Genomic DNA, 21,802 nt, shown 5'->3' with positions numbered 1-21,802 from the left:
CGGGAATAGAGACAAGCTTACTGTATAGATACGGTCTTGCACATCTCCATCAGACGGTAATAATTAGGAAGCAATGAACAGGTTTCCAAGTATTTTATTTTCCTGAGATAAAATCCAAATTACGTCACATGAAAAGGAGGCAACAAACCCCCAGCATTACAGCAAGAGCAGCACTCGAGTGCCTCCTCTGGGAGAACATGAGACAGGGGCAGACACAAAGCAAAAGGAGCAGAGGCCTCAGTAATCAGAGAATTATTGCAGCGCAGGTCCAGGAGTGTGATCCGGACGTGCCTCCGAGAGGCAGAGAGGCTTGAGGTTTCATGCATGAACATGACAGGACCATGCACCATAATGGAAGTGCAGCAAAAGACCAGAAGTCAATGACAGGGCGGGAGAGGAGTATTTATTAATAAAGTGCTACTTATCCCAAAAGACTAGATCCCTGCACATATTCTCCATGACTAGGACCACACAACAATCCCTCCACCAGGTGAGTCTGGGGATTTATCCATCTTAATGACCCTTCCCGTAGTCTACAACCTTCCAATATTCTGAGGAGCTCTGCACTGGGACATGACCATGAAACCTACCCCTAATGTCCCCTTCCAATGGCGAGATGAAGAGCAAAGGGTGCACCAATGGTGGCTGTAGTATGGAAGGTCCTCCATGGCAAGGAAAAGGTGCTGACCTCTGGTTATGTAGGGTAGGATTACAGGAGCATGTAGTGTTACTCTGGTATAATAGGGCACAGTGATGGGGTAGTGTTATACTGTGATGATAGGGCACAGTGATGGGGTAGTGTTATACTGTGATGATAGGGCAGTGATGGGGTAGTGTTATTCTGTGATGATAGGGCACAGTGATGGGGTAGTGTTATTCTGTGATGATAGGGCACAGTGATGGGGTAGTGTTACTCTGGTATAATAGGGCACAGTGATGGGGTAGTGTTATACTGTGATGATAGGGCACAGTGATGGGGTAGTGTTATACTGTGATGATAGGGCACACTGATGCGGGTAATATTATTCTGATGATAGGGCACAGTGATGGGGTAGTGTTATACTGTGATGATAGGGCACAGTGATGGGGGTAGTGTTACTCTGGTATAATAGGGCACAGTGATGGGGTAGTGTTATACTGTGATGATAGGGCACACTGATGCGGTAGTGTTATTCTGTGATGATAGGGCACAGTGATGGGGTAGTGTTATACTGTGATGATAGGGCACAGTGATGGGGTAGTGTTATTCTGTGATGATAGGGCACAGTGATGGGGTAGTGTTATACTGTGATGATAGGGCACAGTGATGGGGTAGTGTTATACTGTGATGATAGGGCACAGTGATGGGGTAGTGTTATTCTGTGATGATAGGGCACAGTGATGGAGTAGTGTTATACTGTGATGATAGGGCACAGTGATGGGGGTAGTGTTATTCTGGTATAATAGGGCACAGTGATGGGGTAGTGTTATTCTGTGATGATAGGGCACAGTGATGGGGTAGTGTTATTCTGTGATGATAGGGCAGTGATGGGGTAGTGTTATTCTGTGATGATAGGGCACAGTGATGGGGTAGTGTTATACTGTGATGATAGGGCACAGTGATGGGGTAGTGTTATTCTGTGATGATAGGGCACAGTGATGGGGTAGTGTTATACTGTGATGATAGGGCACAGTGATGGGGTAGTGTTATACTGTGATGATAGGGCACAGTGATGGGGTAGTGTTATACTGTGATGATAGGGCACAGTGATGGGGTAGTGTTATTCTGTGATGATAGGGCACAGTGATGGGGTAGTGTTATTCTGTGATGATAGGGCACAGTGATGGGGTAGTGTTATTCTGTGATGATAGGGCACAGTGATGGGGTAGTGTTATACTGTGATGATAGGGCACACTGATGGGGTAGTGTTATACTGTGATGATAGGGCACAGTGATGGGGTAGTGTTATTCTGTGATGATAGGGCACAGTGATGGGGTAGTGTTATTCTGTGATGATAGGGCACAGTGATGGGGTAGTGTTATTCTGTGATGATAGGGCACACTGATGCGGGTAATATTATTCTCTGATGATAGGGCACAGTGATGGGGTAGTGTTATACTGTGATGATAGGGCACAGTGATGGGGTAGTGTTATACTGTGATGATAGGGCACAGTGATGGGGTAGTGTTATACTGTGATGATAGGGCACAGTGATGGGGTAGTGTTATACTGTGATGATAGGGCACAGTGATGGGGTAGTGTTATACTGTGATGATAGGGCACAGTGATGGGGTAGTGTTATTCTGTGATGATAGGGCACAGTGATGGGGTAGTGTTATACTGTGATGATAGGGCACAGTGATGGGGTAGTGTTATACTGTGATGATAGGGCACAGTGATGGGGTAGTGTTATACTGTGATGATAGGGCACAGTGATGGGGTAGTGTTATACTGTGATGATAGGGCACAGTGATGGGGTAGTGTTATACTGTGATGATAGGGCACAGTGATGGGGTAGTGTTATTCTGTGATGATAGGGCACAGTGATGGGGTAGTGTTATACTGTGATGATAGGGCACACTGATGCGGGTAATATTATTCTCTGATGATAGGGCACAGTGATGGGGTAGTGTTATACTGTGATGATAGGGCACAGTGATGGGGTAGTGTTATTCTGTGATGATAGGGCACAGTGATGGGGGTAGTGTTATTCTGTGATGATAGGGCACAGTGATGGGGTAGTGTTATTCTGTGATGATAGGGCACAGTGATGGGGTAGTGTTATTCTGTGATGATAGGGCACAGTGATGGGGTAGTGTTATTCTGTGATGATAGGGCACAGTGATGGGGTAGTGTTATTCTGTGATGATAGGGCACAGTGATGGGGGTAGTGTTATTCTGTGATAATAGGGCACAGTGATGGGGTAGTGTTATTCTGTGATGATAGGGCACAGTGATGGGGTAGTGTTATTCTGTGATGATAGGGCACAGTGATGGGGTAGTGTTATTCTGTGATGATAGGACACAGTGATGGGGTAGTGTTATACTGTGATGATAGGGTACACTGATGGGGGTAGTGTTATTCTGTGATGATAGGGCACACTGATGGGCTAGTGTTATTCTGTGATGATAGGGCACACTGATGGGCTAGTGTTATTCTGTGACGATAGGGTAGTGATGGGGTAGTGTTACTCTGGTATAATAGGGCACAGCGATGGGGGTAGTGTTACTCTGTGATGATAGGGCACCTGGGTGGGAGTCTCTGTGATGATAGGGCACCTGGGTGGGAGTCACTGTGATGATAGGGCACCTTGGTGGGAGTCTCTGTGATGATAGGGCACCTTGGTGGGAGTCTCTGTGATGATAGGGCACCTTGGTGGGAGTCTCTGTGATGATAGGGCACCTTGGTGGGAGTCTCTGTGATGATAGGGCACCTGGGTGGGAGTCTCTGTGATGATAGGGCACCTTGGTGGGAGTCTCTGTGATGATAGGGCACCTTGGTGGGAATCTCTGATAATAGGGCACCTTGGTGGGAGTCTCTGTGATGATAGGGCACCTTGGTGGGAGTCTCTGTGATGATAGGAGTCTCTGTGATGATAGGGCACCTTGGTGGGAGTCTCTGTGATGATAGGGCACCTTGGTGGGAGTCTCTGTGATGATAGGGCACCATTGTGGGAGTCTCTGTGATGATAGGGCACCTTGGTGGGAGTCTCTGTGATGATAGGGCACCTTGGTGGGAGTCTCTGTGATGATAGGGCACCTGGGTGGGAGTCTCTGTGATGATAGGGCACCTTGGTGGGAATCTCTGATAATAGGGCACCTTGGTGGGAGTCTCTGTGATGATAGGGCACCTTGGTGGGAGTCTCTGTGATGATAGGAGTCTCTGTGATGATAGGGCACCTTGGTGGGAGTCTCTGTGATGATAGGGCACCATTGTGGGAGTCTCTGTGATGATAGGGCACCTTGGTGGGAGTCTCTGTGATGATAGGGCACCTTGGTGGGAGTCTCTGTGATGATAGGGCACCTGGGTGGGAGTCTCTGTGATGATAGGGCACCATTGTGGGAGTCCCTGTGATGATAGGGCACCTTGGTGGGAGTCTCTGTGATGATAGGGCACCAATGTGGGAGTCCCTGTGATAATAGGGCACCTTGGTGGGAGTCTCTGTGATGATAGGGCACCTGGGTGGGAGTCTCTGTGATGATAGGGCACCTGGGTGGGAGTCTCTGTGATGATAGGGCACCTTGGTGGGAGTCCCTGTGATGATAGGGCACCTTGGTGGGAGTCTCTGTGATGATAGGGCACCTTGGTGGCAGTCTCTGTGATGATAGGGCACCTTGGTGGGAGTCTCTGTGATGATAGGGCACCTTGGTGGGAGTCTCTGTGATGATAGGGCACCTTGGTGGGAGTCTCTGTGATGATAGGGCACCTTGGTGGGAGTCTCTGTGATGATAGGGCACCTTGGTGGGAGTCTCTGTGATGATAGGGCACCTTGGTGGGAGTCTCTGTGATGATAGGGCACCTTGGTGGGAGTCTCTGTGATGATAGGGCACCTTGGTGGGAGTCTCTGTGATGATAGGGCACCTTGGTGGGAATCTCTGATGATAGGGAACCTTGGTGGGAATCTCTGATGATAGGGCACCGTGGTGGGAATCTCTGATGATAGGGCACCGTGGTGGGAATCTCTGATGATAGGGCACCTTAGTGGGAGTCTCTGTGATGATAGGGCACCTTGGTGAAAGTCTCTGTGATGATAGGGCACCTTGGTGGGAGTCTCTGTGATGATAGGGCACCTTGGTGGGAGTCTCTGTGATGATAGGGCACCTTGGTGGGAGTCTCTGTGATGATAGGGCACCTGGGTGGGAGTCTCTGTGATGATAGGGCACCTTGGTGGGAGTCTCTGTAATGATAGGGCACCTTGGTGGGAGTCTCTGTGATGATAGGGCACCTTGGTGGGAGTCTCTGTGATGATAGGGCACCATTGTGGGAGTCCCTGTGATGATAGGGCACCTTGGTGGGAATCTCTGATGATAGGGCACCTGGGTGGGAGTCTCTGTGATGATAGGGCACCTTGGTGGGAGTCTCTGTGATGATAGGGCACCTTGGTGGGAGTCTCTGTGATGATAGGGCACCTTGGTGGGAGTCTCTGTGATGATAGGGCACCTGGGTGGGAATCTCTGATAATAGGGCACCTTGGTGGGAGTCTCTGTGATGATAGGGCACCTGGGTGGGAATCTCTGATGATAGGGAACCTTGGTGGGAATCTCTGATGATAGGGCACCTTGGTGGGAATCTCTGATGATAGGGAACCTTGGTGGGAGTCTCTGTGATGATAGGGCACCTTGGTGGGAGTCTCTGTGATGATAGGGCACCTTGGTGGGAGTCTCTGTGATGATAGGGCACCTTGGTGGGAGTCTCTGTGATGATAGGGCACCTTGGTGGGAGTCTCTGTGATGATAGGGCACCTTGGTGGGAATCTCTGATGATAGGGAACCTTGGTGGGAATCTCTGATGATAGGGCACCGTGGTGGGAATCTCTGATGATAGGGCACCGTGGTGGGAATCTCTGATGATAGGGCACCTTAGTGGGAGTCTCTGTGATGATAGGGCACCTTGGTGAAAGTCTCTGTGATGATAGGGCACCTTGGTGGGAGTCTCTGTGATGATAGGGCACCTTGGTGGGAGTCTCTGTGATGATAGGGCACCTTGGTGGGAGTCTCTGTGATGATAGGGCACCTGGGTGGGAGTCTCTGTGATAATAGGGCACCTTGGTGAAAGTCTCTGTGATGATAGGGCACCTTGGTGGGAGTCTCTGTGATGATAGGGCACCTTGGTGGGAGTCTCTGTGATGATAGGGCACCTTGGTGGGAGTCTCTGTGATGATAGGGCACCTTGGTGGCAGTCTCTGTGATGATAGGGCACCTTGGTGGGAGTCTCTGTGATGATAGGGCACCTTGGTGGGAGTCTCTGTGATGATAGGGCACCTTGGTGGGAGTCTCTGTGATGATAGGGCACCTTGGTGGGAGTCTCTGTGATGATAGGGCACCTTGGTGGGAGTCTCTGTGATGATAGGGCACCTTGGTGGGAGTCTCTGTGATGATAGGGCACCTTGGTGGGAGTCTCTGTGATGATAGGGCACCTTGGTGGGAGTCTCTGTGATGATAGGGCACCTTGGTGGGAATCTCTGATGATAGGGAACCTTGGTGGGAATCTCTGATGATAGGGCACCGTGGTGGGAATCTCTGATGATAGGGCACCGTGGTGGGAATCTCTGATGATAGGGCACCTTAGTGGGAGTCTCTGTGATGATAGGGCACCTTGGTGAAAGTCTCTGTGATGATAGGGCACCTTGGTGGGAGTCTCTGTGATGATAGGGCACCTTGGTGGGAGTCTCTGTGATGATAGGGCACCTGGGTGGGAGTCTCTGTGATGATAGGGCACCTTGGTGGGAGTCTCTGTGATGATAGGGCACCTTGGTGGGAGTCTCTGTGATGATAGGGCACCTTGGTGGGAGTCTCTGTGATGATAGGGCACCATTGTGGGAGTCCCTGTGATGATAGGGCACCTTGGTGGGAATCTCTGATGATAGGGCACCTGGGTGGGAGTCTCTGTGATGATAGGGCACCTTGGTGGGAGTCTCTGTGATGATAGGGCACCTTGGTGGGAGTCTCTGTGATGATAGGGCACCTTGGTGGGAGTCTCTGTGATGATAGGGCACCTTGGTGGGAGTCTCTGTGATGATAGGGCACCTGGGTGGGAATCTCTGATAATAGGGCACCTTGGTGGGAGTCTCTGTGATGATAGGGCACCTGGGTGGGAATCTCTGATGATAGGGAACCTTGGTGGGAATCTCTGATGATAGGGCACCTTGGTGGGAATCTCTGATGATAGGGAACCTTGGTGGGAGTCTCTGTGATGATAGGGCACCTTGGTGGGAGTCTCTGTGATGATAGGGCACCTTGGTGGGAGTCTCTGTGATGATAGGGCACCTTGGTGGGAGTCTCTGTGATGATAGGGCACCTTGGTGGGAGTCTCTGTGATGATAGGGCACCTTGGTGGGAATCTCTGATGATAGGGAACCTTGGTGGGAATCTCTGATGATAGGGCACCGTGGTGGGAATCTCTGATGATAGGGCACCGTGGTGGGAATCTCTGATGATAGGGCACCTTAGTGGGAGTCTCTGTGATGATAGGGCACCTTGGTGAAAGTCTCTGTGATGATAGGGCACCTTGGTGGGAGTCTCTGTGATGATAGGGCACCTTGGTGGGAGTCTCTGTGATGATAGGGCACCTTGGTGGGAGTCTCTGTGATGATAGGGCACCTGGGTGGGAGTCTCTGTGATAATAGGGCACCTTGGTGAAAGTCTCTGTGATGATAGGGCACCTTGGTGGGAGTCTCTGTGATGATAGGGCACCTTGGTGGGAGTCTCTGTGATGATAGGGCACCTTGGTGGGAGTCTCTGTGATGATAGGGCACCTGGGTGGGAATCTCTGATAATAGGGCACCTTGGTGGGAGTCTCTGTGATGATAGGGCACCTGGGTGGGAGTCTCTGTGATGATAGGGCACCTTGGTGGGAGTCTCTGTGATGATAGGGCACCTTGGTGGGAGTCTCTGTGATGATAGGGCACCATTGTGGGAGTCCCTGTGATGATAGGGCACCTTGGTGGGAATCTCTGATGATAGGGCACCTGGGTGGGAGTCTCTGTGATGATAGGGCACCTTGGTGGGAGTCTCTGTGATGATAGGGCACCTTGGTGGGAGTCTCTGTGATGATAGGGCACCTTGGTGGGAGTCTCTGTGATGATAGGGCACCATTGTGGGAGTCCCTGTGATGATAGGGCACCTTGGTGGGAATCTCTGATGATAGGGCACCTGGGTGGGAGTCTCTGTGATGATAGGGCACCTTGGTGGGAGTCTCTGTGATGATAGGGCACCTTGGTGGGAGTCTCTGTGATGATAGGGCACCTTGGTGGGAGTCTCTGTGATGATAGGGCACCTTGGTGGGAGTCTCTGTGATGATAGGGCACCTTGGTGGGAATCTCTGATAATAGGGCACCTTGGTGGGAGTCTCTGTGATGATAGGGCACCTGGGTGGGAGTCTCTGTGATGATAGGGCACCTTGGTGGGAGTCTCTGTGATGATAGGGCACCTTGGTGGGAATCTCTGATAATAGGGCACCTTGGTGGGAATCTCTGATGATAGGGTGATGGTGGCAGTTGTTATTCTGTGATAATCGGGGATAGAGGCAGTGGGGTCTCTTCTTTATTAGAAGGCTGCAGTGTAGAGCTGTGCTGTATTATAGAGGACATGTCCATTAGGCCAGCTATGTTAGGTTATTACATTGGGGCAGGATAATGAGAATTGTAGTGTTCTGGTTCTTTGCATGAGCTGGAGTGATTCTGGGGTCACTGGGTATTGAGGTCTTTGTCTTTAGGGGTTATAAATCTCCGCAGTCAGCTGACTCCTATAATCAGATCTGTATTCATCCACGTCATTGGGGCTTTTATTATAGGACTATATTACAGGCTGGGTGAGAGCGATGAGTTCTTTATTCTGGGGGTACAGGGTACCCATCATTCAGCACTCAGTATTAGCTGTGTGATGACAAATCTATGTTACTGGCACTCAGTCCTCGGGTTTCAGAGAGAAGATTCTGAGAGACCTGAAAATAAAGAGAGGTTTATGAAGTCTCTGACAAAGAAAAGTCCAGGAAACAAATATGTTGGGCCCTCCAGAGCCAGACATTATGGGACACGGAGAGGACACGGAGAGGACACTTCTTACCCGGAAGGTTTCGTCGCTGGATTTGTTAAGATAGTTCAGGGAAGCCGCGCGCTTCATACTGCAAGAGAAGAATATGGAGTGAATATACCAAGGCCAAGCTTTAACAGGGCCTCCCTCCCGTCTACAATCCCTGATACACCTAGGTGTGATACAGAGCATGTGGTCATAAGTGACCTCTGTGTGTGGTACTGAGCGAGCGGTACTGATCCCTCAATGTGTGGTACAGAGTATGCGGTGCACGTGGCACTAAGTGCATGATACTGATCCCTCAATGTGTGGTATAGAGTATGCGGTGCACGTGGCACTAAGTGCATGGTACTGATCCCTCAATGTGTGGTATAGAGTATGCGGTGCACGTGGCACTAAGTGCATGGTACTGATCCCTCAGTGTGTGGTATAGAGTATGCGGTGCACGTGGCACTAAGTGCACGGTACTGATCCCTCAGTGTGTGGTTTAGAGTATGCGGTGCACGTGGCACTAAGTGCACGGTACTGATCCCTCAGTGTGTGGTTTAGAGTATGCGGTGCACGTGGCACTAAGTGCACGGTACTGATCCCTCAGTGTGTGGTATAGAGTATGCGGTGCACGTGGCACTAAGTGCACGGTACTGATCCCTCAGTGTGTGGTTTAGAGTATGCGGTGCACGTGGCACTAAGTGCACGGTACTGATCCCTCAGTGTGTGGTTTAGAGTATGCGGTGCACGTGGCACTAAGTGCACGGTACTGATCCCTCAGTGTGTGGTATAGAGTATGCGGTGCACGTGGCACTAAGTGCACGGTACTGATCCCTCAGTGTGTGGTATAGAGTATGCGGCGCACGTGGCACTAAGTGCACGGTACTGATCCCTCAGTGTGTGGTATAGAGTATGCGGTGCATGTGGCACTAAGTGCATGGTACTGATCCCTCAGTGTGTGGTATAGAGTATGTGGTGCACGTGGCACTAAGTACATGGTACTGATCCCTCAGTGTGTGGTACAGAGTATGCAGTGCACGTGGCACTAAGTGCATGGTACTGATCCCTCAGTGTGTAGTATAGAGTATGCGGTGCATGTGGCACTAAGTGCATGATACTGATCCCTCAGTGTGTGGTACAGAGTATGTGGTGCACGTGGCACTAAGTACATGGTACTGATCCCTCAGTGTGTGGTACAGATTATGCAGTGCATGTGGCACTAAGTGCATGGTACTGATCCCTCAGTGTGTGGTACTGAGCTTGCGGTGCATCTGGCACTAAGGGCATGATACTGATCCCTCAGTGTGTGGTATAGAGTATGCGGTGCATGTGGCACTAAGTGCATGGTACTGATCCCTCAGTGTGTAGTATAGAGTATGCGGTGCACGTGGCACTAAGTGCATGATACTGATCCCTCAGTGTGTGGTATAGAGTATGCGGTGCACGTGGCACTAAGTACATGGTACTGATCCCTCAGTGTGTGGTACAGATTATGCAGTGCATGTGGCACTAAGTGCATGGTACTGATCCCTCAGTGTGTGGTACTGAGCTTGCGGTGCATCTGGCACTAAGTGCATGATACTGATCCCTCAGTGTGTGGTACAGAGTATGTGGTGCACGTGGCACTAAGTACATGGTACTGATCCCTCAGTGTGTGGTACTGAGCTTGCGGTGCATCTGGCACTAAGTGCATGGTACTGATCCCTCAGTGTGTGGTACAGAGTAAGCGGTGCATGTGGCACTAAGTGCATGGTACTGATCCCTCAGTGTGTGGTATAGAGTATGCGGTGCATGTGGCACTAAGTGCATGGTACTGATCCCTCAGTGTGTGGTATAGAGTATGCGGTGCATGTGGCACTAAGTGCATGATACTGATCCCTCAGTGTGTAGTATAGAGTATGCGGTGCATGTGGCACTAAGTGCATGATACTGATCCCTCAGTGTGTAGTATAGAGTATGCGGTGCATGTGGCACTAAGTGCATGGTACTGATCCCTCAGTGTGTGGTACAGAGTATGTGCTGCACGTGGCACTAAGTACATGGTACTGATCCCTCAGTGTGTGGTACTGAGCTTGCGGTGCATCTGGCACTAAGTGCATGGTACTGATCCCATTGCATTGTGCATAGCACTTGGTACTGAACCCTTGGTGTGGTTCTGAGCATGTACTGCATGGGGTACTAAATATGTGGGTGCTACCGAGTGCTCAGTGTCACCCACGACGTGTTCCGTCCTGAACATGTCCCTTTATATGTAATATGGTAATTACTTTGAGTTTCTTGGTTCGGGAGGAGTTGTGCCTTGAAGCTTCTTCACCAACATTTCACTGCTCCTCCGCAAGACATCACGGATTTTACCCAGAGACCCAGAACGTCTAAGTGTTCCACTGCCGTCCTGTAACACAAAACACACCTGACACCGAGCACATCACTGCCGTCCTGTAACACAAAACACACCCGACACCGAGCACATCGCTACCGTCCTGTAACACAAAACACACCTGACACCAAGCACATCACTGCCATCCTGTAACACAAAACACACCCAACACCAAGCACATCGCTGCCATCCTGTAACACAAAATACACCCGACACCGAGCACATCGCTGCCATCGTGTAACACAAAACACACCTGACACCGAGCACATCGCTGCCGTCCTGTAACAGAAAACACACCCGACACCGAGCACATCGCTGCCGTCCTGTAACACAAAACACACCCGACACCGAGCACATCACTGCCGTCCTGTAACACAAAACACACCCAACACCAAGCACATCACTGCCATCCTGTAACACAAAACACACCCGACACCAAGCACATCACTGCCATCCTGTAACACAAAACACACCCGACACCGAGCACATCACTGCCGTCCTGTAACACAAAACACACCCGACACCAAGCACATCACTGCCGTCCTGTAACACAAAACACACCCGACACCAAGCACATCACTGCCGTCCTGTAACACAAAACACACCTGACACCGAGCACATCACTGCCGTCCTGTAACACAAAACACACCTGACACCGAGCACATCACTGCCGTCCTGTAACACAAAACACACCCGACACCAAGCACATCGCTGCCATCCTGTAACACAAAACACACCCGACACCGAGCACATCACTGCCGTCCTGTAACACAAAACACACCCGACACCGAGCACATCACTGCCGTCCTGTAACACAAAACACACCTGACACCGAGCACATCACTGCCGTCCTGTAACACAAAACACACCCGACACCAAGCACATCACTGCCGTCCTGTAACACAAAACACACCTGACACCGAGCACATCACTGCCGTCCTGTAACACAAAACACACCTGACACCGAGCACATCACTGCCGTCCTGTAACACAAAACACACCCGACACCAAGCACATCGCTGCCATCCTGTAACACAAAACACACCCGACACCGAGCACATCACTGCCGTCCTGTAACACAAAACACACCCGACACCGAGCACATCACTGCCGTCCTGTAACACAAAACACACCCGACACCGAGCACATCACTGCCATCCTGTAACACAAAACACACCCGACACCGAGCACATCACTGCCATCCTGTAACACAAAACACACCTCATACAGAGCACATCGCTGCCATCCTGTAACACAAAACACACCTCATACAGAGCACATCGCTGCCATCGTGTAACACAAAACACACCTCATACAGAGCACATCACTGCCGTCCTGTAACACAAAACACACCCGACACCGAGCACATCACTGCCGTCCTGTAACACAAAACACACCCGACACCGAGCACATCGCTGCCGTCCTGTAACACAAAACACACCCGACACCGAGCACATCGCTGCCATCGTGTAACACAAAACACACCTCATACAGAGCACATCACTGCCGTCCTGTAACACAAAACACACCCGACACCGAGCACATCACTGCCGTCCTGTAACACAAAACACACCCGACACCGAGCACATCACTGCCATCCTGTAACACAAAACACACCTCATACAGAGCACATCGCTGCCATCCTGTAACACAAAACACACCTCATACAGAGCACATCGCTGCCATCGTGTAACACAAAACACACCTCATACAGAGCACATCACTGCCGTCCTGTAACACAAAACACACCCGACACCGAGCACATCACTGCCGTCCTGTAACACAAAACACACCCGACACCGAGCACATCGCTGCCGTCCTGTAACACAAAACACACTCGACACCGAGCACATCGCTGCCGTCCTGTAACACAAAACACACCCGACACCGAGCACATCGCTGCCGTCCTGTAACACAAAACACACCCGACACCGAGCACATCACTGCCGTCCTGTAACACAAAACACACCCGACACCGAGCACATCGCTGCCGTCCTGTAACACAAAACACACTTCATACAGAGCACATCACTGCCGTCCTGTAACACAAAACACACCCGACACCGAGCACATCACTGCCGTCCTGTAACACAAAACACACCCGACACCGAGCACATCACTGCCGTCCTGTAACACAAAACACACCCGACACCGAGCACATCACTGCCGTCCTGTAACACAAAACACACCCGACACAGAGCACATCGCTGCCATGTAACACAAAACACACCCGACACCGAGCACATCACTGCCGTCCTGTAACACAAAACACACCGGACACCGAGCACATCGCTGCCATCCTGTAACACAAAACACACCCGACACCGAGCACATCACTGCCGTCCTGTAACACAAAACACACCCGACACCGAGCACATCACTGCCGTCCTGTAACACAAAACACACCCGACACCGAGCACATCACTGCCATCGTGTAGCATCACACACCTGACACCAAGCACATCGCTGCCATCGTGTAACACAAAACACACCCGACACCGAGCACATCGCTGCCGTCCTGTAACACAAAACACACCCGACACCGAGCACATCGCTGCCATCGTGTAACACAAAACACACCCGACACCGAGCACATCGCTGCCGTCCTGTAACACAAAACACACCGGACACCGAGCACATCGCTGCCATCCTGTAACACAAAACACACCCGACACCGAGCACATCACTGCCGTCCTGTAACACAAAACACACCCGACACCGAGCACATCACTGCCGTCCTGTAACACAAAACACACCCGACACCGAGCACATCACTGCCATCGTGTAGCATCACACACCTGACACCAAGCACATCGCTGCCATCCTGTAACACAAAACACACCCGACACCGAGCACATCACTGCCGTCCTGTAACACAAAACACACCCGACAACGAGCACATCGCTGCCGTCCTGTAACACAAAACACACCCGACACCGAGCACATCGCTGCCATCATGTAACACAAAACACACCCGACACCGAGCACATCGCTGCCGTCCTGTAACACAAAACACACCCGACACCGAGCACATCGCTGCCGTCCTGTAACAGAAAACACACCCGACACCGAGCACATCGCTGCCGTCCTGTAACACAAAACACACCCGACACCGAGCACATCACTGCCGTCCTGTAACACAAAATACACCCGACACCGAGCACATCGCTGCCATCGTGTAGCATCACACACCTGACACCGAGCACATCACTGCCATCCTGTAACACAAAACACACCCGACACCGAGCACATCGCTGCCATCCTGTAACACAAAACACACCCGACACCGAGCACATCGCTGCCATCCTGTAACACAAAACACACCCGACACCGAGCACATCACTGCGGTCCTGTAACACAAAACACACCCGACACCGAGCACATCGCTGCCATCGTGTAGCATCACACACCTGACACCGAGCACATCACTGCCATCCTGTAACACAAAACACACCCGACACCGAGCACATCGCTGCGGTCCTGTAACACAAAACACACCTGACACCGAGCACATCGCTGCCATCGTGTAACACAAAACACACCTGACACCGAGCACATCGCTGCCATCCTGTAACACAAAACACACCCGACACCGAGCACATCACTGCCGTCCTGTAACACAAAACACACCCGACACCGAGCACATCACTGCCGTCCTGTAACACAAAACACACCCGACACCGAGCACATCACTGCCGTCCTGTAACACAAAACACACCCGACACCGAGCACATCGCTGCCATCCTGTAACACAAAACACACCCGACACCGAGCACATCGCTGCCATCGTGTAGCATCACACACCTGACAGAGCATCGTTATCGTCGTGTAGCATCACACACCAGACACTGAGCGCATCGTTGCTGTCATGTAACTCTGCCGCTTCTCACTTTTGTTGAAATGCCCCTTGGGCCGATCACAGATGAAGCACTAAAACCCTGGATATTTCTAGCCTTTATTATTTGTGTAGATGACCCTGACGTCACAAAATTAGTGCCTTTATCAATTCTTACACAAATTTCTGCAAAGGAATCCTGCAGTTTCCACACTCTCTCTTTTGGAAAGATTACAATGTCTGACAGTGACCCACTACAAAATCTGAGGAGTCTCCACCAGAGCCGGTGACGGCACCAGGCCTTTGATCCTACATGGATACAGAATCTGAGGAGTCTGCTCCAGAAATAGTGAGAGCAGCAGAGTTCTGATCCTACATGGATACAGAATATGAGAAGTCTGCTCCAGAGACAGTGAGGGCACCAGGCCTCTGATCCTACATGGATACAGAATCTGAGGAGTCTGCTCCAGAGACAGTGAGGGCACCAGGCCTCTAATCCTACATGGATACACAATCTTAGGAGTCTGCTCCAGAGACGGTGAGAGCACCAGGCCTCTGATCCTACATGGATACAGAATCTGAGGAGTCTGCTCTAGAGACGGTGAGGGCACTAGGCCTCTGATCCCACATGGATACAGAATCTGAGGAGTCTGCTCCAGAGACGGTGAGAGCACCAGGCTTCTGATCTTACATGGATACAGAATCTGAGGAGTCTGCTCTAGAGACGGTGAGGGCACTAGGCCTCTGATCCTACATGGATACAGAATCTGAGGAGTCTGCTCTAGAGACGGTGAGGGCACCAGACCTCTGATCCTACATGGATACAGAATCTGAGGAGTCTGCTCCAGAGACAGTGAGGGCACCAGACCTCTGATCTTACATGGATACAGAATCTGAGGAGTCCGCTCCAGAGACGGTGAGGGCACCAGACCTCTGATCCTACATGGATACAGAATCTGAGGAGTCTGCTCCAGAGACAGTGAGGGCACCAGACCTCTGATCTTACATGGATACAGAATCTGAGGAGTCTGCTCTAGAGACGGTGAGGGCACTAGGCCTCTGATCCTACATGGATACAGAATCTGAGGAGTCTGCTCCAGAGATGGTGAGAGCACCAGACCTCTGATCTTACATGGATACAGAATCTGAGGAGTCTGCTCCAGAGACAGTGAGGGCACCAGAGCTTTGATCCTACATGGATACAGAATCTGAGGAGTCTGCTCCACAGACAGTGAGGGCCCCAGACCTCTGATCCTACATGGATACAGAATCTGAGGAGTCCGCTCCAGAGACAGTGAGGGCACCAGGCCTCTAATCCTACATGGATACACAATCTTAGGAGTCTGCTCTAGAGACGGTGAGGGCACCAGGCCTCTGATCCTACATGGATACAGAATCTGAGGAGTCTGCTCTAGAGACGGTGAGGGCACTAGGCCTCTGATCCTACATGGATACAGAATCTGAGGACTCTGCTCCAGAGACGGTGAGGGCACTAGGCCTCTGATCCTACATGGATACAGAATCTGAGGAGTCTGCTCTAGAGACGGTGAGGGCACTAGGCCTCTGATCCTACATGGATACAGAATCTGAGGACTCTGCTCCAGAGACGGTGAGGGCACTAGGCCTCTGATCCTACATGGATACAGAATCTGAGGAGTCTGCTCCAGAGATGGTGAGGGCACCAGGCCTCTGATACTACATGGATATTGGGACAATAAAAAAACTTTCACACCACTAATCAAAGCTAATTAAGGATTCACTCTCCAAGCCCAGTGTTTGTTTATTTAAATGTCTTTTTATACTGCCTCTGCTCTGTTTGTGCATATATTTGTGTTTCTTCAGATACTATGTTATACCATGCCTGATGAAGGGACCTGAGAAGTCTGGAAAGCTTGCTCTGTAACATTTATTTTAGTTAGGTATTTAAAGGTATCAGAACTACAAGATTATAATTTTGTTTCCCTCACTGAGAGCGATCAATGTCTGACAGCATACAGGTTTCGCCATTACAATATATGGTGGACAGAACTCCCCTCTGCCCTCCCCATATAGTGATCTCTGCACAGTGACAGTGCAGGCCCACAACACTCCCTTCAATGTGATGGACACCGCCCACTTTCTTCCCTTTCTACTCATTAACCTCTGCACAGGTCAGAGTATGTTCAATCCATGGGTGAATACGTGATAAGCCCCCTGCACAGTGACAGCGCATGCACACAACACTCTCCCTTCAATGTGATGGACACTGCCCAGTTTCTTCCCTTTCTACTCAACCTCTGCACAGGTCAGAGTATGTTCAGTCCATGGGTGAATATGTGATAAGCCCCCTGCACAGTGACAGCGCATGCCCACAAAACTCTCTTCAATGTGAGGGACACTGCCCAGTTTCTTCCATTTCTACTCATTAACCTCTGCACAGGGCAGAGTATGTTCAGTCCATGGGTGAATTCACGATGAGGCCCCTGCACAGTGACAGCGCATGCCCATAACATTCTGCCACTGAAGTTAACAGGCTATAGTCCCAGCTAACCTCTACGTGATCCTATAAAAGTCGGTAGATGATGGTCACTGCTCACATCTTTCCTTGCAAAGTGACATACAAAATGCAAATCACTTCCTCATGAAAGTCAAATTAGCCATTTTCTGACTTTGGCACATAACGCAAGATGGCCGTCCCGATAATCATCCACAGAAATATAATACAACTAGATCCTATTAGATTTCTCATATTCTCTGCAGTTTTAACCCCTTCACGACTCTTGACGTAACTGTACGTCATGGAAGTCGGTGCATTCCTGACCTATGACGTACAGTTAAGTCATGGCGATCACGGGGGTTCCTGCACTGTACCCCTATGATCGCCGCAAGACCACCGGCTGATCTTACAGCTGGAACCCGGCTCTCACTAGCAGGAGCGGTGACAGCGCCACTTCCAACAGTTTAACCCTCTACATTGTGATAAGTGCGATTGAAGAATTCAGGATGCAGGGATCATTTACCTCTCCCTGGAGATTGGGTCCCTGTAATGGGATCACAGGGACCCAATTACTGCCATGGTAACCAGGGGTCGTCATCATGACGACCCTGGGTTACTGAGCTACGCATCAACCTCACAGATTATGCCGAATTTATGGTGTGTGAGGCGAACTGTCCCTGCAGGGAATTATATCAGTGATCAGATCACTAAAAGTTAGCGTCCCATAAAGGGACAAAAAAAAAAAAAGTTTTAAAATTTAGTAAAAAAAATAAATAAATCTGAAAATAAAAAAAATATTCCAATAAATATATTATTGTATGTAAAAAAACAAAACTATCAAAAAATAAATAAATACACATTTGGTATTGCCGCGTTCGTAACACCCCGATCTATAGAAACTGTAACTGTCACTGGTTCACCCCTTCAGTCAACACGTTAAAATGTAAAAATAAAAAAACATGGCAAAAACTACCTTTTCATCATAGAGCTAAGAAAAAGGTGGGGAAAAAAAAGGCTATCAAAAAGTCATGAATAAGAATGGCACCGCTGAAAACGCCATCTTGTCCTGCAAAAAACAAGCCACCATAAAAAAGTTATAGCTCTCAGAATACAGCAATGCAAAAACGTTTTTTTTTTATGGTGTACATGCGGCAAAACATAAAAAAACCCTCCATAAATGAGGTATTGCTATAATTGTACTGACCTGAAGAATAAAACTGTCTTATCACTTTTGTGGCAAGGTAAACTGTGTAAGAAAAATAAAAAATAAAAAAAGCAAACAGCTATTACTGAGTTGCTGTTTCTTCATGATTTTGTCTCAGAATAAAATGGAATAGAAAGCGATCAAAAATATTAGGTGGCCAAAAACGGTACCAATAAAAAAACTCCAACTCATCCCAAAAAAAAAAAAAAAAAAAGCGTTGACATGACTGTCAGCAGAAAAATATTTTGTAAAAAGCGTTCATTCTGCCTCTCAGACATCGCAGTACGGCGTGGCTCATATTTATCCTGCGCTCTGTGCTGAGTGCTTACACCGTGATTATGTGTAAAGGTGCATGCCCACGACAAAAAATAGCAGCGTTTTGGATACAGTGTGTTTTCACAAACCACTGCGCTGTGCGGTCATCAACAGTTTTATTTGCCTTTGAAAGGACGGACACCACTGAGCAGAGGCCAAATAGAGTCCAGAGTAACTCTGTTGCCTCATTAGTGAACAGATCCGTCGTGGGTGTCACCTGAAACACGCATTTCAGAGATGTAGATGGAAACTCCGATGTAAGCGCTCAGCATAGAGCACAGGATAAATGTGAACTGATCCAAAATGTTCTGTATCAAAATCACCACCAAATAGCATTCAACTCAACCCACAAACACACAAGTCCCCACGCAGGTCCGTCTTCAGTTAATGGAAATATAGGGGGCTTCCACATTACTGGTAGCCCAAAGGCTCTCGAAAGACGCTTTGGCTCTCCACGTCAAAAGAAATCCAGCAAAATCTGCACTCCCAAAGCCAAATGCCCCCTCTCTTCTCAGCCCCACAATGTGCCTATACCACAGTTACGGTAGCATCCACATGTCTGGCATTGTTATACTGAGGAGAGCCCGATAAAATGTAAGGGGTTCAGGTTTCCAGAAGCACGAGCTGGTTACAATATACGGGGCACTACAATGCACTGGGCACAACAAGAACTTATTCACAATTTTTTATTGTGCAACATTCACTGTGTTTGACACCATGGCTGTTTTCCAGAGATTAAATGGTCACTACACATATAGATGAATTCCCAGAGGGGTGCAATTTCCATAATTTGGCTACTTGAGGGGGATTTCTTCTGTTCTGGCACTTAGGGGCTCTGCAAAGGGAGTCCGCAAACTATTCTTGGTAAACCTGTGTTCCAAAAATCAAATGGCGCTCCTTCCCTCTTGATCCCTGTGGTGCAGCCAAACAGCACTGTACAGTCACATGTGGGGTATTGCCAAATTCAAGAGAAATTGTGTAACCCAGTATGGGGCCTTTGTTACCTAGTCCCCTTGTGAAAATTGGAAATCTGGGATTAAAACATTTTAGTGGTAAAAATTAATTATTTTTTCTTCACCACCCAATAGTATAAAATTTTGTGATTCACCTGTAGTGTTAATATTCTCACTGCACCCCTGGATGAATTTGCAGTTTCGGTGCAGTTTGTAAAATGGGGACACTTGTGGGGGGTTTCTGCTGTTCTGGCACCTCAGGGGCTCTGCCAATGTGACATGGCGCCCGCAAACCATTCCAACTAAATCTGCACTCCAATATGGTGCTCCTTCCCTTCTTCTCTTTGTAGTATGCCTTAAATGTAGTTTTCGACCACATATGGGGTACTGGCGCACTTAGGAGACATTGTACAACAAATTGTACAGTTCATTATCTCCTGGGATCCTAGTGAATTTGACAAATTTGGCGTTAATGCAACAATTTTGAGGTTAAAAATGTATTTTTTTTTTATTTTTAAGGCTCAACATTATAAAATACTGTGAAGCCCCCGGGACTTCCAGGTGCTCACCAACCAACTAAATTCCTTGAGGGGTTTAGTTTCCAAAATAGGGTCACTTGTGGGGGAGAAACGAAAGCAAATCCAGCGCCTTGGCAGGGAGACTCGAGTGATAAAACTCCAAACCTTATTGTATCAAAATTAAAATACAAAAATACAGACAGCTATGTGGGGGGACAAGAAAAAGTAATCCACGGACAGAGGAGAAATTCCTACATGTTTCGACCAGTAAAGGTCTTAGTCATGGAATGAAGGAAGGTCTCCAGTGGAGGTGATTTAAAACCACATGCACACCACGTCATCAGAGCAGGTGCTCTAATTAAGGAATATGTATTACCAGTCCATTCAAAGTAAATATGTGCAAACATATGTAACAAGACATAATAGAGGCAAAAAATAAAAAACTACACAATATAGCAGTCTGTGAGAAAAATTAAAATAAAAATGAATACAGAGGAGAAAGATCCAGAAAAAACAAATGCAAAAAACTATATATGCAAAAAATGTAATCAGGAGGATGTAATCACATGATGCATGAGGAGAAAAACAAACAAAAAAAATATAAAACATTTTTCTTTTTTTTTTTTTTCTTCCTTCTCTCTCCTCTTTTTTCCTCTCCCCAAAAACATCCCTATCTCACCTTCTTCTCACTATCTATTATTATATCAAATACTAGGTTGACAAAAACTGGATATAATTTATGTTTTTTTGTTTTTTTTTTTTAGAATTATTTTATTATTAGATCCAAGAGAGAAGGAGAAGGGGGGGGGAGAGAAACAAAAACAAAAATACCCGAAGGGGGAGGGGAGAGGAATAACTCCTTATGAATACTGTATGATGAGGTCTTTTCTAAAATTCATACCATGTGGAACCCGAGTACCCAATTTAAAAATCCAAAAAGACTCCCTGTTGAATTTTTTTTTCCTATTCCATCAATGTCCAAGATTACATTGTCTCAGGGATTAATTTTTTACTAACCCATAACTATTTCACCTTTGACAATAGTTTTTATCTGCAGAAATGTGGAGTTCGCATGGGGGGGAAATTTCCCCCTCTTTAGCTAATATTGTAGTGGCAATCTTTGAAGAACTTTGTTTTCAATGACAACTTTTTTTCTGACAAAATCGCATTCTGCACTCGCTACATCGATGATTTACTGCTGATTTGGAAAGGTGATACAAAGGAGGTACCCTCTTTTGTTCAACATCTAAATCAAAATTCATTTAATCTACAATTCACCTACCATACACATCCTACCAGCATTAATTATCTCGATGGAACGTTAGTGGGAAATGGAAACAAAATTGACATATATCCTTTCAAAAAAGACACTGATTCCAACTCTATTCTACAAGCCCACTCATG

General features: G+C 48.5%; 2 protein-coding genes across 4 annotated transcripts in view; both read right to left on the bottom strand.

Moving 5' to 3' along the window:
- Nucleotides 1-4,589: 4,589 nt before the first annotated feature.
- On the bottom strand, nt 4,590-7,881 carry LOC142295851 (uncharacterized). Of its 3 annotated transcripts, XM_075338935.1 has the most exons (3): nt 7,670-7,881; nt 6,574-7,547; nt 4,590-6,420 (listed from the first exon to the last, which is right to left on the bottom strand). In XM_075338935.1, exons 1-3 carry the CDS (start codon nt 7,794-7,796, stop codon nt 4,681-4,683), a joined length of 2,841 nt encoding a protein of 946 aa, XP_075195050.1. In that variant the 5' UTR covers nt 7,797-7,881; the 3' UTR covers nt 4,590-4,680. The 3 variants fall into 3 exon arrangements, with proteins under 3 accessions (XP_075195050.1, XP_075195051.1, XP_075195052.1); XM_075338936.1 differs by having other exon boundaries at nt 6,176-7,456; nt 7,517-7,881; XM_075338937.1 differs by having other exon boundaries at nt 6,176-7,456.
- Nucleotides 7,882-8,105: 224 nt separating this feature from the next.
- KLC4 (kinesin light chain 4) overlaps nt 8,106-21,802 on the bottom strand; it is an 81,359-nt gene continuing 67,662 nt past the window's right edge. Inside the window, 3 exon segments of the mRNA XM_075338938.1 lie at nt 8,106-8,643; nt 8,766-8,823; nt 10,988-11,112. Of these exon segments, the coding sequence (XP_075195053.1) occupies nt 8,572-8,643; nt 8,766-8,823; nt 10,988-11,112 (255 nt within the window). The 3' untranslated portion in view covers nt 8,106-8,571.

Source organism: Anomaloglossus baeobatrachus, chromosome 3 (assembly GCF_048569485.1).
Source record: "Anomaloglossus baeobatrachus isolate aAnoBae1 chromosome 3, aAnoBae1.hap1, whole genome shotgun sequence".
In the NCBI taxonomy this organism is placed as follows: domain Eukaryota; kingdom Metazoa; phylum Chordata; class Amphibia; order Anura; family Aromobatidae; genus Anomaloglossus; species Anomaloglossus baeobatrachus.
The sequence above is the reverse complement of the archived record's forward strand: the minus strand, read 5'-3'. Positions and strand labels throughout refer to the sequence as shown.